General features: G+C 35.6%; 2 protein-coding genes across 4 annotated transcripts; both read left to right on the forward strand.

Annotated features, from left to right (window-relative positions):
- Positions 316–6,169, forward strand: LOC107604808 (uncharacterized protein At3g03773). Of its 3 annotated transcripts, XR_002349147.1 has the most exons (7): positions 506–656; positions 923–1,106; positions 1,861–2,020; positions 4,414–4,442; positions 4,526–4,574; positions 5,328–5,424; positions 5,639–6,169. XR_002349147.1 is itself a non-coding variant. In XM_016306502.2 (6 exons), exons 1-6 carry the CDS (start codon positions 457–459, stop codon positions 5,357–5,359), a joined length of 459 nt encoding a protein of 152 aa, XP_016161988.1. In that variant the 5' UTR covers positions 316–456; the 3' UTR covers positions 5,360–6,134. The 3 variants fall into 3 exon arrangements, 2 of the variants coding, with proteins under 2 accessions (XP_016161988.1, XP_020960425.1); XM_016306502.2 differs by lacking the exon at positions 506–656 and adding an exon at positions 316–461 and having other exon boundaries at positions 5,328–6,134; XM_021104766.1 differs by having other exon boundaries at positions 507–656; positions 5,328–6,134.
- Positions 5,858–10,949, forward strand: LOC107647240. The gene is made up of 3 exons (XM_016351341.1): positions 5,858–5,982; positions 9,237–10,584; positions 10,797–10,949. The coding sequence occupies exons 1-3, from the start codon at positions 5,858–5,860 to the stop codon at positions 10,947–10,949; spliced, it is 1,626 nt and encodes a 541-aa protein (XP_016206827.1).

A 13,046-nucleotide genomic window follows, 5' to 3' on the forward strand; every position in this document is an offset into this window, starting at 1 on the left:
TCCGAGTTCTTCTCCCAAAAACTGCCAAAATTCTGTCCCACATATATGTCTAGCCCCCTTGATTCCATATGGATGAAAAGCTCACATTCAGGCTCCATTTCCATAAAATTGAGCCACGACGAACTCTCCTTAGATCCAAAAAGAATTAAAGTTAAAGATTAAGATTTGGGTAAATAATAAAATTTTTTATTTTATTTCAGGAAAAAAACTCACCTTGCTTACCTAACGGAGTTACGACTTACGAAGAGAAAAAGAAACCAAGGTCCAACCGAAGCTGACTCGACCTTGCTTTTTGACGTCACACACAACGAATTATTATAATAATAATATTCCATTTTTGTCACTTCTTCCTTCTTTCTCTGTCTCCGATACACCCACTCCCATTTTCTCTGTTTCACTCACTCTCTCTCTCTCTCTCTCTCTCTCGCTATCACACTCTTCTCTCAACAACGCCAAATGAGGTACTTCTAACTTCCCCCTCTTTCATTTTTTCCACTTTCTGCTCCTCTGCCTGAATCTCATATCACTATTTTTCTTGTTCTTCCTAATATTTTTAACTTTTAGTGAGAAAAAAAAAGTAGAGCTATGTTCAATCCCGGTATTGCTTATTGGACTCATCAGGGTTTTTTCAATGCCCCCATTGTAGTTATTGTTGTGTATGATTATGTTTTATTGTTTATTTATCATAAAAGTAATTTCTTTAGACTTTGTAATGTGGTTGCCCCATTCTTTTTATTCGTAAGAATTAAAAAAAAATCAATTGAAAAAAAAAATAAGAATTTAGGAATGTTATAAACCTATTCTTTGTTGTCAAGAATTTGATTTGTTCAATCATTTAAAAGAAAAGAAATCATAGATGTATATGGTATGATTTTGATTTAGCAATTGAAAAAAGTGATTTGTGTTTTGTGTTTGTATTCAGTCACCATCCTGAAGTACTGTGGGCACAGCGTTCTGACAAGGTTTATCTGACTGTGGCACTGCCTGATGCAAAGGATGTCTCTGTCAAGTGTGAGCCTCATGGTTTGTTTACTTTCTCTGCTTCTGGTGCTCAAGGTGAATCTTACAGCTTCACTTTAGAGCTTTATGGCCCCATTGCACCTGAGGTGAGCTCTTAACTTCTTGTGTTGCATGCTTTGTGTTTATCTAAGTATTAGCACAATGCAGAGATTTAAGGATGGCTATTCTTCACTTGCATTTCGAATTCCGATTATCCGGGACCTCTGTATAGATATACATATCTCTGAGTTTAACAGACGTGTACAACAACTTTTTTAAAATCAAGTGCTGCCAGGGAGATTAAAGTGATTTCTCTATAAGATAGTTGCACGGAAGTTAACTGTTTTAGTCTATGCTGTAGCACATGATTGAATGTCTGTATAAAAATATTTATATTAATAGTACGTAGAATTTATTTTTCAGTGAGATGCGGTGTTGCATACTCCTTTTACACTTTCGAACTGATGTATTTGTTAGCTTCTTTAACCTTATGGATTGTTTTAGATTGATCTTGTTCTTTCAATTAGGAGAACTTGAGATACATGTTATGTTCTTCCAAACAATGATTTTACTTAACAGCTTTTCTGCATAAACCACAGGGTAGTAAAGGGTTGTATAAAAGGGCAGCCAGGTACACAAGCATCCCGCGTTAACTCAGGGTCCAGGGAAGGGCTGTATCCACGGCTTGAACCTGTGACCTTGAGGTCACCAAAGGGTGTTGTTTTGGTGTTTAGGGTTGCAACACATTATATGCTGCTTTTATGGAAACAATAATGCTTTTTGTATTATTCTTTAAATAATATCAAGCTTTTGAAAATTTGGATGGTTTTAGCTTAAAATTTGTTGTGGTGCGGTGTGCAGCGTTGCAGAACTAAAGCTGGTTTAAGAAACATACTATGCTATGTTCAGAAAGCAGAGAAAGGTTGGTGGAAGAGGCTACTGAAGTCAGAAGAGAAACCTGCTCCATACCTGAAGGTTGATTGGCACAGATGGTGTGATGAAGATGATGAAGAGTCAACTTGTAAGATTGCGTAACTTGCCCTAGATGCTAGATTTATCTGATTGGCATTTACTCGGTGTTTTAGCTCTAAATCAAAACACGAGAAGAGTTTACATACTCTTGTTTATGCATCTGTTTATCGTCAACTTGTTTCTAACTTTATAATAATTCATACTCTTTACAATTTTGTCCAAGGTTTTAATTTAAGAAAGCTTTTTTTTAACAAAAATTCCTTTGCACTGGTAACGCAGAAGATCCTAAGTTTTGTGAAATTGTGATAGATTTGTTTTCATCTTGACACATTTGGTTAGAATATTATTTCTTCTTGCTTTTATTGTTCCATTACTTTGCATGTTCAATTCATTTTAGGCATCTAAAAACTTGTCCAACTTTTTCTCTTGATTACGAAAAGATGTTTGCAAAGAAGATTTCCTAATTACTCTCTTAGTTGCTTCATCTGTTTATCGTTGTTGTGCTGCTTCATAGGCGTTTAGACTTCGACTAATATAGGACAGCAAAAAGGCTTGGTATTTTATGGCTTAGATTTTGGCTTGCATTGTGACGTAACCAAGGGTAGCAAACTGAGTTAAGTGGGGTTATTGTTATATTTGTGCAAGTATGGTCTGAACTCTAAAATTACAAAATGGGCTCGAAGCTTTACATGTTCAAATAAAGCTAAAATATAGTGACATATATACTACCATAACTGGATTAAGAGTAGCTGAGTCCAGAATTAAAACTGAATCCATCAGCATCTGGTTTTTCTAACCCCATACGGTTAAACACTTAAACCTGTTATTATATAGTAAACCTGGAAACGGCAGAAACTTGCTTAGCCAAACATATTGAAATTCTTAGAAAAATATTGCTCATGTAACCATCTATTAGGCACTTCCTTCAGCAATATTTATTCATTTTTGGAGATTGGTGCATTAATATGTTCAGAAAGCAGAGAAAGGTTGGTGGAAGAGGCTACTGAAGTCAGAAGAGAAACCTGCTCCATACCTGAAGGTTGATTGGCACAGATGGTGTGATGAAGATGATGAAGAGTCAACTTGTAAGATTGCGTAACTTGTCCTAAGATGTATCTGATTGGCATTTGTTCGGTGTTTTAGCTCTAAATCAAAACACGAGAAGAGTTTACATCTTTATGCATCTGTTTATCGTCAACTTGTTTCTAACTTTATAATAATTCATACTCTTTACAATTTTGTCCAAGGTTTTAATTTAAGAAAGCTTTTTTTTAACAAAAATTCCTTTGCACTGGTAACGCAGAAGATCCTAAGTTTTGTGAAATTGTGATAGATTTGTTTTCATCTTGACACATTTGGTTAGAATATTATTTCTTCTTGCTTTTACTGTTCCATTACTTTGCATGTTCAATTCATTTTAGGCATCTAAAAACTTGTCCAACTTTTTCTCTTGATTACGAAAAGATGTTTGCAAAGAAGATTTCCTAATTACTCTCTTAGTTGCTTCATCTGTTTATCGTTGTTGTGCTGCTTCATAGGCGTTTAGACTTCGACTAATATAGGACAGCAAAAAGGCTTGGTATTTTATGGCTTAGATTTTGGCTTGCATTGTGACGTAACCAAGGGTAGCAAACTGAGTTAAGTGGGGTTATTGTTATATTTGTGCAAGTATGGTCTGAACTCTAAAATTACAAAATGGGCTCGAAGCTTTACATGTTCAAATAAAGCTAAAATATAGTGACATATATACTACCATAACTGGATTAAGAGTAGCTGAGTCCAGAATTAAAACTGAATCCATCAGCATCTGGTTTTTCTAACCCCATACGGTTAAACACTTAAACCTGTTATTATATAGTAAACCTGGAAACGGCAGAAACTTGCTTAGCCAAACATATTGAAATTCTTAGAAAAATATTGCTCACATAACCATCTATTAGGCACTTCCTTCAGCAATATTTATTTATTTTTGGAGATTGGTGCTTTAATATTGGCCTCACTACCTTGTACTGTTTAATATTGGATGCTGTCTATGGTAACTGGTAAGTAGTACCTATATAAGAATCGATCCCCATCAAAACCCTTTCAAAAGTTTAGTACTTCTTTAATGTCTCCTTCTAACGTAAGTTATCACTTCACTCGCTGTACGATCCCTTGCCTTGTACAAAAAGCACTTTGGTTGGTTGAGTAGGCACCTTTTGCACTTTAGATTTGGATGGCAGAATCCTAAAAAAGATAGGGTCTAAGGATGACTACCCCAGGGGCACCGCTCTGATAATCTGAACATTCCCCTGATCCTGATTATTGACTCTCATGTCAGATGGCTTAGACAACTATGTTTTCATCTTTTTGTTTGGTCCTTGATGTTTTCATTTAAGTTGAGTACTTATTGTAAGTGGTTACCTCCGCCTGCCTAATTGAGCTTTTCTTGAATTTTTGCAGCTGATTTGGCATCTGACGATGATACTCGAGTAAGCTTTTTCTTTCTCTACTTGTCAATTTTAATATTAAGCAATATAGGTCAAGAAACTTTCTGGTGTCTTCTTTTTCGCAGTTTGTTGCTCAGGACGAGGGAAGCAGTGATGAGGATGAAGGAATGTTGTGTAAGTGATCTACTTGACCACTTGTATTTTTACTTAGGTCAAAATGATGCTTTTGATTGCAGGCTGAAATGATGCTTGTTGGTAAGGTTGACATCTGTCTACAGCTATGCATTGTTTCTTTACCTTTCGCCTTTCTGCATTCTGGTGCATGTTTAATAATGCAACATGCATGACCTCTGCTTCATCTCTATTGTTTGTTCAATATATAAAAGAAATTGTAGTCTTCCCCCACAGTTGACATTTTTTTTATTTTTTTAAGTATTTTCTCTTTTGTTTTCTTCGAGAGTGAACCTTAGTCAAACTCGAAGTTACTATTAGCTTCTGACCAGATGTCGCAAGCTCAAATCATGAAAATAGCCTCAGGTTATGGGGGTAAGGTTGCATACATCTACCTTCCCTTCACCTAATTAGGTTAGTGCCTCATGGAATGTGTTTCCCTTTGTATCATTGTTCTAGGAAATGATCTCATCATCAAACCATATTCTTTGTTTCCATTCTGCCCTTCATTTGCTATTTTATGTGTTTATCGATACATTTATTGTGTAAAAAAAATTTTTCTCGGTGCTCAAATCAAATTGATTTTTCTTTAATGACCATTATGGTCGTGGGTGTCAAAGTTTGTTACTTTTGCTAATATGGTAATACATAATTAGATATATGTTTAAAACTTTCTTACACAAACACCGTGAACACAAATTAAATTAATTTTATATTCCCATGTTAATAGCTGACACAATTGAAAATTATTTGCAGATCTCCCAGACTTGGAAAAGGCTAGGGGATAGCAACTCTGACTGTTCTCTAACATGGATTTACGGAAACATCTTGGAGATGGAGTCTACCTAGATAGGTAAATTTGGGAGAAGTAGTCTAATATGGTTGTCTTTTTTGTATATATTATCCTAAGTAAAGCTCTAAAAGCTTAAAGAACCTTTGAACTTTTATGACATTTTGGCACCATTTCTGGTATCTAACTAGGCTTCTCTCATGCCCTTGCTGATTTCACAACATGCGTCACATAATCTAACTTTTCTTCTTCTTTAACAAAATCATATCAACTCTAGAAATCTTAAGGCTGGAATCCTTTACTACACAGTACACCCCATTCAACTTTGAAACTTATTAAGATTTCATGGTTCTGTTCGGCATGGCATGGTGTATTTGGCCCTTTCCTCTGAACTGACTCCTTCTCTGCCTTGAACCTGTCAACTGGGAAAGAGCGTTGACGATAAGGGTGGTGGTAACTACATATGGGATAGCTAACTAATGTCAACTTTATTGCCATGATCACTCAGTCTCCCAAGGTAACTAGATATGGGATAGCTGAAGCCATAGACCTTCAGCTCCAAGGTATGGCCTCTTTGGTAGCGTTGTATCTACCGGTAACATGTCCGCCGGAGGATGAGTTGTAAGTTGTAATATGGTGATGTTAGAGAGGATTGCAGGGTGTTGATTCGGGGTGCACCTACAATTAATGGGTGTATAAGTGTCTTAGTGACATTTCAAGCATTGATATTAGAATAATAGTTAAGAGTAAAGTGATGTGTGGTGCATTTTATTTCATTTGCTAAACCACATTCTTGGACTAACTTCAATCATTATCTTTTCCCAAAATTAAAAACAAAAAGGTAAGATTGTGAGTATGTGACATGGTACCCCTCAAATTGTTGATACACTTTTTTAAAAAAAAAAAATTATTAAAGAACAATATTTTGGCATTAGCAACCATACTTTTAAAATTAGGGGTGAACATATATTAGATATGACTAAAATTTTGATATCATCTGCACTAAAATTATCGAATTAGATTGGATTCAATATCCATAATTTTTAAGCTTGGATCTGATCCGAAATCTTGAATATATTCACAAAATATAAAAATATTTTAAAAAGCTTATTTTTATTAAAAAAATATTTAAGATTTTTTTTCATTCTTTTAAACATATTAGGGGTGAACATATATTAGATATGACTAAAATTTTGATATCATCTGCACTAAAATTATCGAATTAGATTGGATTCAATATCCATAATTTTTAAGCTTGGATCTGATCCGAAATCTTGAATATATTCACAAAATATAAAAATATTTTAAAAAGCTTATTTTTATTAAAAAAATATTTAAGATTTTTTTTCACTCTTTTAAACATGTTTACACTTAGTATATTATTAAACATATTTTTCTTAAATAATAAAAATAAAGTAATATAATATATATGATAATTAATTAATTATTAGTTGAAATAAACATAAAAGAAATATTTACTTATTTATGTATTTTTGCAAATCTGTGGATATATTGATATTTACATAAAATTTGCTATCCGATCCTATTAGTGTGCATATCGAATCGGATCGGATAGCTTTGTAGATTGGATTGATATTCGTAATTTTTGGATTGAATTTAAATAAATACTATGAATATGCATATCAGATCCAATTTATAAACACTCCTAACTAATTTAAAATAGTGCCTTGTACACCAAGAATGTTGGCTATTTCCTAGGATAGATATACTCTATTGGTTCCTACTATTATGATCTCAGTTTGATCTTTGGAAGGATAATCAAATTGGACTCCACACATTAAATGCATTTTCCAATAATAATAATAAGGGAGATTGGATTGGAATAAAATGCACCTTGTCCTATTTGTAATTGTGAATAATTTTAATTTTGGTTTAGTTATAAGAAAGAAGAGTCCCGTTAATATATAGTCAACATCCAAAAAAATGTAAAATATAATAATTTATATGTGTATATTTCTTGATTATATATGTAAAATTTGGGAGGATCTTTTGTCAGTGTCATTTTATCTATAGGTAAGACGGTGATAAATTCTTAAAAACAGTAAATTCGTTCTAATACTTTTTCAATTTATATCTACAAAGTTTATTCGAATAAAATAGCCCAAATATTTTGGTTTGCTTCATTTAAATGTACAAGAAAATACAAAGGCCATATAATAGATGACACTTTTTGTTTTTGTTATTGGAATAGTAATGGTGGTTTTCTGAAATATGAAATATAAACTGATAAGGTATTATTCTCAAATATAGAATTAGTTAATTAAAGAAGTAGAAATTAGAACGTTCGATTTGTGAGAAGTACAGAAATCGAACCGTCTGATTTGTGAGAAGTACTAAAATCGGACCGAGAGATTTCTATTAAAAAGATTAAAAAATTTGGGATACAGAAATCAGACCTTTCGATTTGTGTACCTTCCACACTTTTAAAAAACACCAAAAATTATAATATTATAGTATATCACTACTTTTAATTTCATTAAAAAAAAGCCAATAAATGAATGTAAAAGGTTCACGGACTTGATTCCTAATAATGTTGGAAGGAAGCTTTAATAGTTTTAGGATTTTTAAAGATTAATTTAATCATAAAAAATTAGAGATAGTAACATAATTAAGTAGGTTACATCACAATAAAAACTAATAAATATAATTAATATTTCTTAATATATACTTTAAGAGTACAAGATAGCAAAATTTATCAATTTCAAAATATTAGCATATTTTGCATGAGATAAATGTTTAAAAATTGTATTTTTGAGAAAAATTTAGTAAGGGTGTGCATGGCCCGTCCCGACCCGAAGATCCGGCCCGGCTCCGAACACTTTAGGGGTTAATTTGGTGTGATTTCACCGGGTCTAGGATCGGGTAAGGGTCTCAAAAATAGACCCAGTCATTATTTTGGGTCGGGTCCGAGCCATGGCTCGGGTCACCCGAACTCGACCCGGTGGCCCAGTCATTATACATAATTAATATTTTGTGTTATTAGTGATGGATGATGGCTATTCTTATGTAGAATTTAAGTATTGTAAACCTTAATATTTTGTTATTAGTTATTATAAGACTATAAGTTAATGTTTTATGTTTAAAATGCATAAGATTTTAGACTAATGCATAATATTGTGTTATTTGTATTGATTTAAATATTTGGTGTTATTAGACAATATTAGTATTGATTATGGTTATGCTTTAATTTTAGAGAAGAGTTGGTTCTTGTTATATTTTTTTAAGTGAATTTTACCATGTCAAATAATGGTTGGAGTCTTGAAAATTTGGATATTTTCACATGCTAACTTATAAGAAGGTATCAAGGTAATGTAATGTTAACGGCCTGGTTTTCACCCGGTTTTTACCCGGTATAATCGTGGCCCGAAAGTGTATAGGTTTCATCGGGTCTAGGGTCGGGTTCGGGTCTAATAAATAGACCTGGTATATATTTCGGGTCAGGTATATGTCACATCAAACTCGGTTTCACTCGACCCATGCACACCCCTAGTATTGAGAGATTTTCATGATTTTGATGGTTTAGGTGTAATCTAACATTGGGAATTTAAATTCAAAATAATTTAATAAAAGCTTAAAATACTTTCATGTGAACTATACTTACATTTATTACTATACCTACATTTATTGTTATGCCCTAGGAGAGATATGAGCGAAGGAGAGAGCGGGCGTGTGACGGGGGAAACATGGGGAGGATGAGGGTCATGTCGTCGAAAGAAATAAAAGGAAGAGTGTGGGTGGGTGTGTAAGGAGAATCTTTTTCGGTTGATTTTCAGAAGGTTTCTAAGTCTCTTTTTGAGATAAGGTCATTGGTATAATAAAGTCGAAAACCTTTGCACTCGTCGGATCACTATCAGAGATGGTATTGCAACGGTGGTAGGCAAGCAGGGTGATTCTCCTAGAGAAGCCTTAGTTATCAAGGTCCTGGATAGGAAGTATAGTTATATAGCTCTTTCTCATAAGTTAAGGGTAGTATGGCGCATCAAAGAAGGTTTCATTCTGCTAAATGTGGGATTTGGATATTTCCTGGTAAAATTCGATGTCGCTGAGGATTGTGAGAAGGTCATGCTTGGTGGGCCTTGGTTGATTGAGGGTCACTACGTGGCGGTAAAACCATGGGATGTTGATTTCCAATCGAGTGAACAATCTTTCGATTCTACGTTAGTTTGGATTCAGGTCTCTAATCTCCCAATCTGGTGTTATCAGGAGCAGGCAATGCTACATATTGCAGCTATAATAGAAGTCCCGGTAAAAGTTGATTTGGCCACCAAACTGGCAGAGAGGGGGAGATATATCCGTGCTTGTGTTCAAATAAATTTAGGATTGTCGGTGATCAAGAATATCATAGTTGAGGGTGTCTATTACAATGTGGAGTATGAAAGTCTAACTCTGCTTTGTGAATTTTGTGCAAGATATGCCCATGATAAATCTCAATGCTTGAGTAGGGTTCCTATGGAAGAGAAGAGGGTTGACTCTGTTCAGGGGGAGGCACAGGGTTGCGCCAAGTCGGATTCGGAAATTCAAAATTCAGGTGAAACAAAAACTGTTGATCTGGCCGATAATTTAAGCAAGGATAATGGCACTAATTTGGGTGCAAAATCTGGGGATGATTCTGTTCCTAGAAACGGGGCCAATGGAAAGGAGGCATGTGGAGAGGGAGAAGCAGGGTGGCATAAGGTGTTGAAGAAAGAAAAATTGAAGTTGGGCCACAATTTAACAAGGAAGGCCCAAGGACCCAATCAAACTTGTTCTGGGTCGGGTGGCCACCAGAAGGCCAAACCACAGCCTTCACGGGGGTCCAAGAAGCAGGGAGTCCGAGTTGGGCATACCCAGCAGCATGCGTCGTCATCTTCCCATACGCCAGCAACAAAAGGGCTCTCCATCAGGAAATGTCTACATCCGGTATCCTTGCAAAACTCGCCGGTTGGAGGCATGGCGGGGGAGGCACCTGTCCTCGAGAGTCCAGCCATGATTCCAATGGAGAAGGGAGTAGCGTCGCTGCTGGTTCCTGTGAATGGGGTACGGGAGTATGGCATTGTATCAACGTCTGAAAAGGAGAGGATGCAGGGAGGTCCAGAGAGCGCTGCGCCGCCGCTGATCTCTATGACTGTGGCTCGGGATAAATGTGCATCATCAATGAAGAAGAAGGCAGTGGTACATGGAGGCCCAAGGTGTTCCGTTCCAGGGGACAAGTCTTCTACTGAGGTTGGTGGTGCAAGTTAATTTTATCTTTTATTTTTATATCCTCTTGTCAATTTTATTTAATGGATAATTTAAATATCTTAGTTTGGAATAATAGGGGTTCTTCTAATAAGTTAGCCCAAGTAAATTGTAAAGAGCTTGTTAGGAAATTTAGACATGTTTTCTTTATTGTAGTTGAGACCCATTCTCCCTTTCAACATTTAAAACTATTCTAGAAAAGACTCGGTTACTATCTTGTTAGTATAGAGAAGAGGCAGTTGGACATAAGGGTGGTATCTGGTTCCTTTCTTCAGTACAAGATACTTGCTGCAAATTGTTTGATGCTTGCGATTAATGTGTCATTATCGAAGTTCAACTTGAAAATGTAGTTTGGAGGTATAGTAGTATCTATGGTAGTCCTCAACATAATATAAGAGGTCTTCTTTGGGATTACCTGGTAGCTCAGTTTTCATCTTTTCAAGGGCATTGGATTGTTCTCGGTGATTTTAATGAAGTTATTTTCTTTCATGAAGCTAAGGGTTGTTATTTTTCGAGAGACGTGCTGATCAGTTTGCCAATTCTTTAGGAGACAATGCTCTGTTTGACTTGAAGACTATTGGGAGATATTTTACTTGGTATAGGAGGGTGAAAGCAATATTGAGGTGGCAAAAAGACATGACTAGGTTCGTATTAATAGTGGATGGTTATCTCTTTTTCCTGGGGACTATGCAGAAATACTGAATAGACTGTAGTCTGATCACTGTCTTATCTTAGTGCAATGTAAAGGGAGCCTACAGCTGAACAGGAACAAACCCTTCTATTTTATGCCGATTTGGGCTACTCATTCTAGTTACAGAGATATTGTGAAATAGTCTTGTTGGTCTGACTTAAGAGGGGTGCAAGGCAAGCTTTCAGAGGTATAGAAGAATTCTCTTGAGTTTAATTCTACAATTTTGGTAACATCTTTGTTAGGAAATGTGAACTGAAGCGTCAAATTAATTATCTTTAGAAGCATTTGGAAGAGAGGGAAGGCTCTTTCATGCATAAAAAAGAACAAAGATTTATTGAAGATTATAATAACACTCTTGTACAAGAAGAACTTCTTTAGTTTCAAAAATCCAGAGAAATAGTGGGTGAAGTTCAGGAATAGAAACACCAGCTTCTTCCATGTTTAGACACTTGTGCGGTGGAAGAAAAATAAGATTCATGGTCTCTTTCTCAAGGATAGTTTGTGGGAGATGGATCTAGAGGCTCTTAGCCAGGATGCTGAATCTTTCTTCAAGAGTTTATTCTGGCAGCTAGACGATGTTGATTTGGGGTGTCTAGATGAAGTCCCACTTCCTTCTTTGAATGAGGAAGCCTACTGTAATCTTACTGCGCTTGTTACTATGGAGGAAGTTAAGTCAGCTATTTTTAGCATGAATTCCTTTAAGGCTCCAGGTCTGGATGGTTTCCAAGCTTACTTCTTCAAAGAACATTGGGAGATTAGTTCGGATGTTTGGAATATGGTTAGGGATTTGTACAGAGCTTTACGTTTAAGTCGTAAAATAGAGATACTGAGACATTAGGACCTCTAAAATAAAATATATACATAGAAATAGTTGAAAGAAATTTATAACGAGGAGCCTTGAAGGAAAGTTTAAGCAAAACCACAAAAAGAAAAGCGCGTCGCACATGTAAACGAATAGACAGATGAAAGAAAGAGTAGAATGCCAAAATATACAGAATATCAAGCTCTAGACTCGACCTGCGAAACCAAGGCCAGCCGGAGTATAAATACTATATATATATCCCAAATGTCCTAAAATACATAAATCAAGCACCTATTTCTCCATAAAGGCTTCTAGGAGGATCAAACATAAAGTATATACGGAGAAGTGCATCTAAAAAGCAACAATATATGTATGGAATAAGAACCAGGAGTTCTCAACATGGTAATGGTGCCAACATAGGTAATATATAAGGTCTCAGTAAAGCCAGAGGCAATTCTAGGACTCCGACACTCAGAATTAAACTTAAAGGAATATAATAATCCATAAATTAGGTAAATTATCTAAGATATTTACCTTCTAAGCGTAGCCTAAACTCAACGCTTCACTTTCTGTCTCCTCCAACCCTCCGAAACACCGATGGAACTACCCTCGTCATACCTCCGCCAAACAAGGGATCTCTCAGTTGCAAAGACATATAGTACAGACAAAGAAAACACAGATAGAATGCAGTTGCAATAGGTAGAACATATAGCAAGTAGACATGGTTAACCAAGTAGGCAAACCCAAGTAATACACACTCAAACAAAACAGACAAATGCATATGATGTATACCTGCCTATGGCTAATGAGTCTTATTTGTCAGTTATATAGCCAAACCCGACATGTCCGGTAGCTAACCCTGGACACTCCTTCCGTGTGCGCATCCCTAAGAGTCTATGCATATAATCTCAATCACTCAGTTTTTCATCTCATTGGGGGAATTTCCAGGGAATT

This window comes from Arachis ipaensis, chromosome B06, assembly GCF_000816755.2.
Source record: "Arachis ipaensis cultivar K30076 chromosome B06, Araip1.1, whole genome shotgun sequence".
NCBI classification, from domain to species: domain Eukaryota; kingdom Viridiplantae; phylum Streptophyta; class Magnoliopsida; order Fabales; family Fabaceae; genus Arachis; species Arachis ipaensis.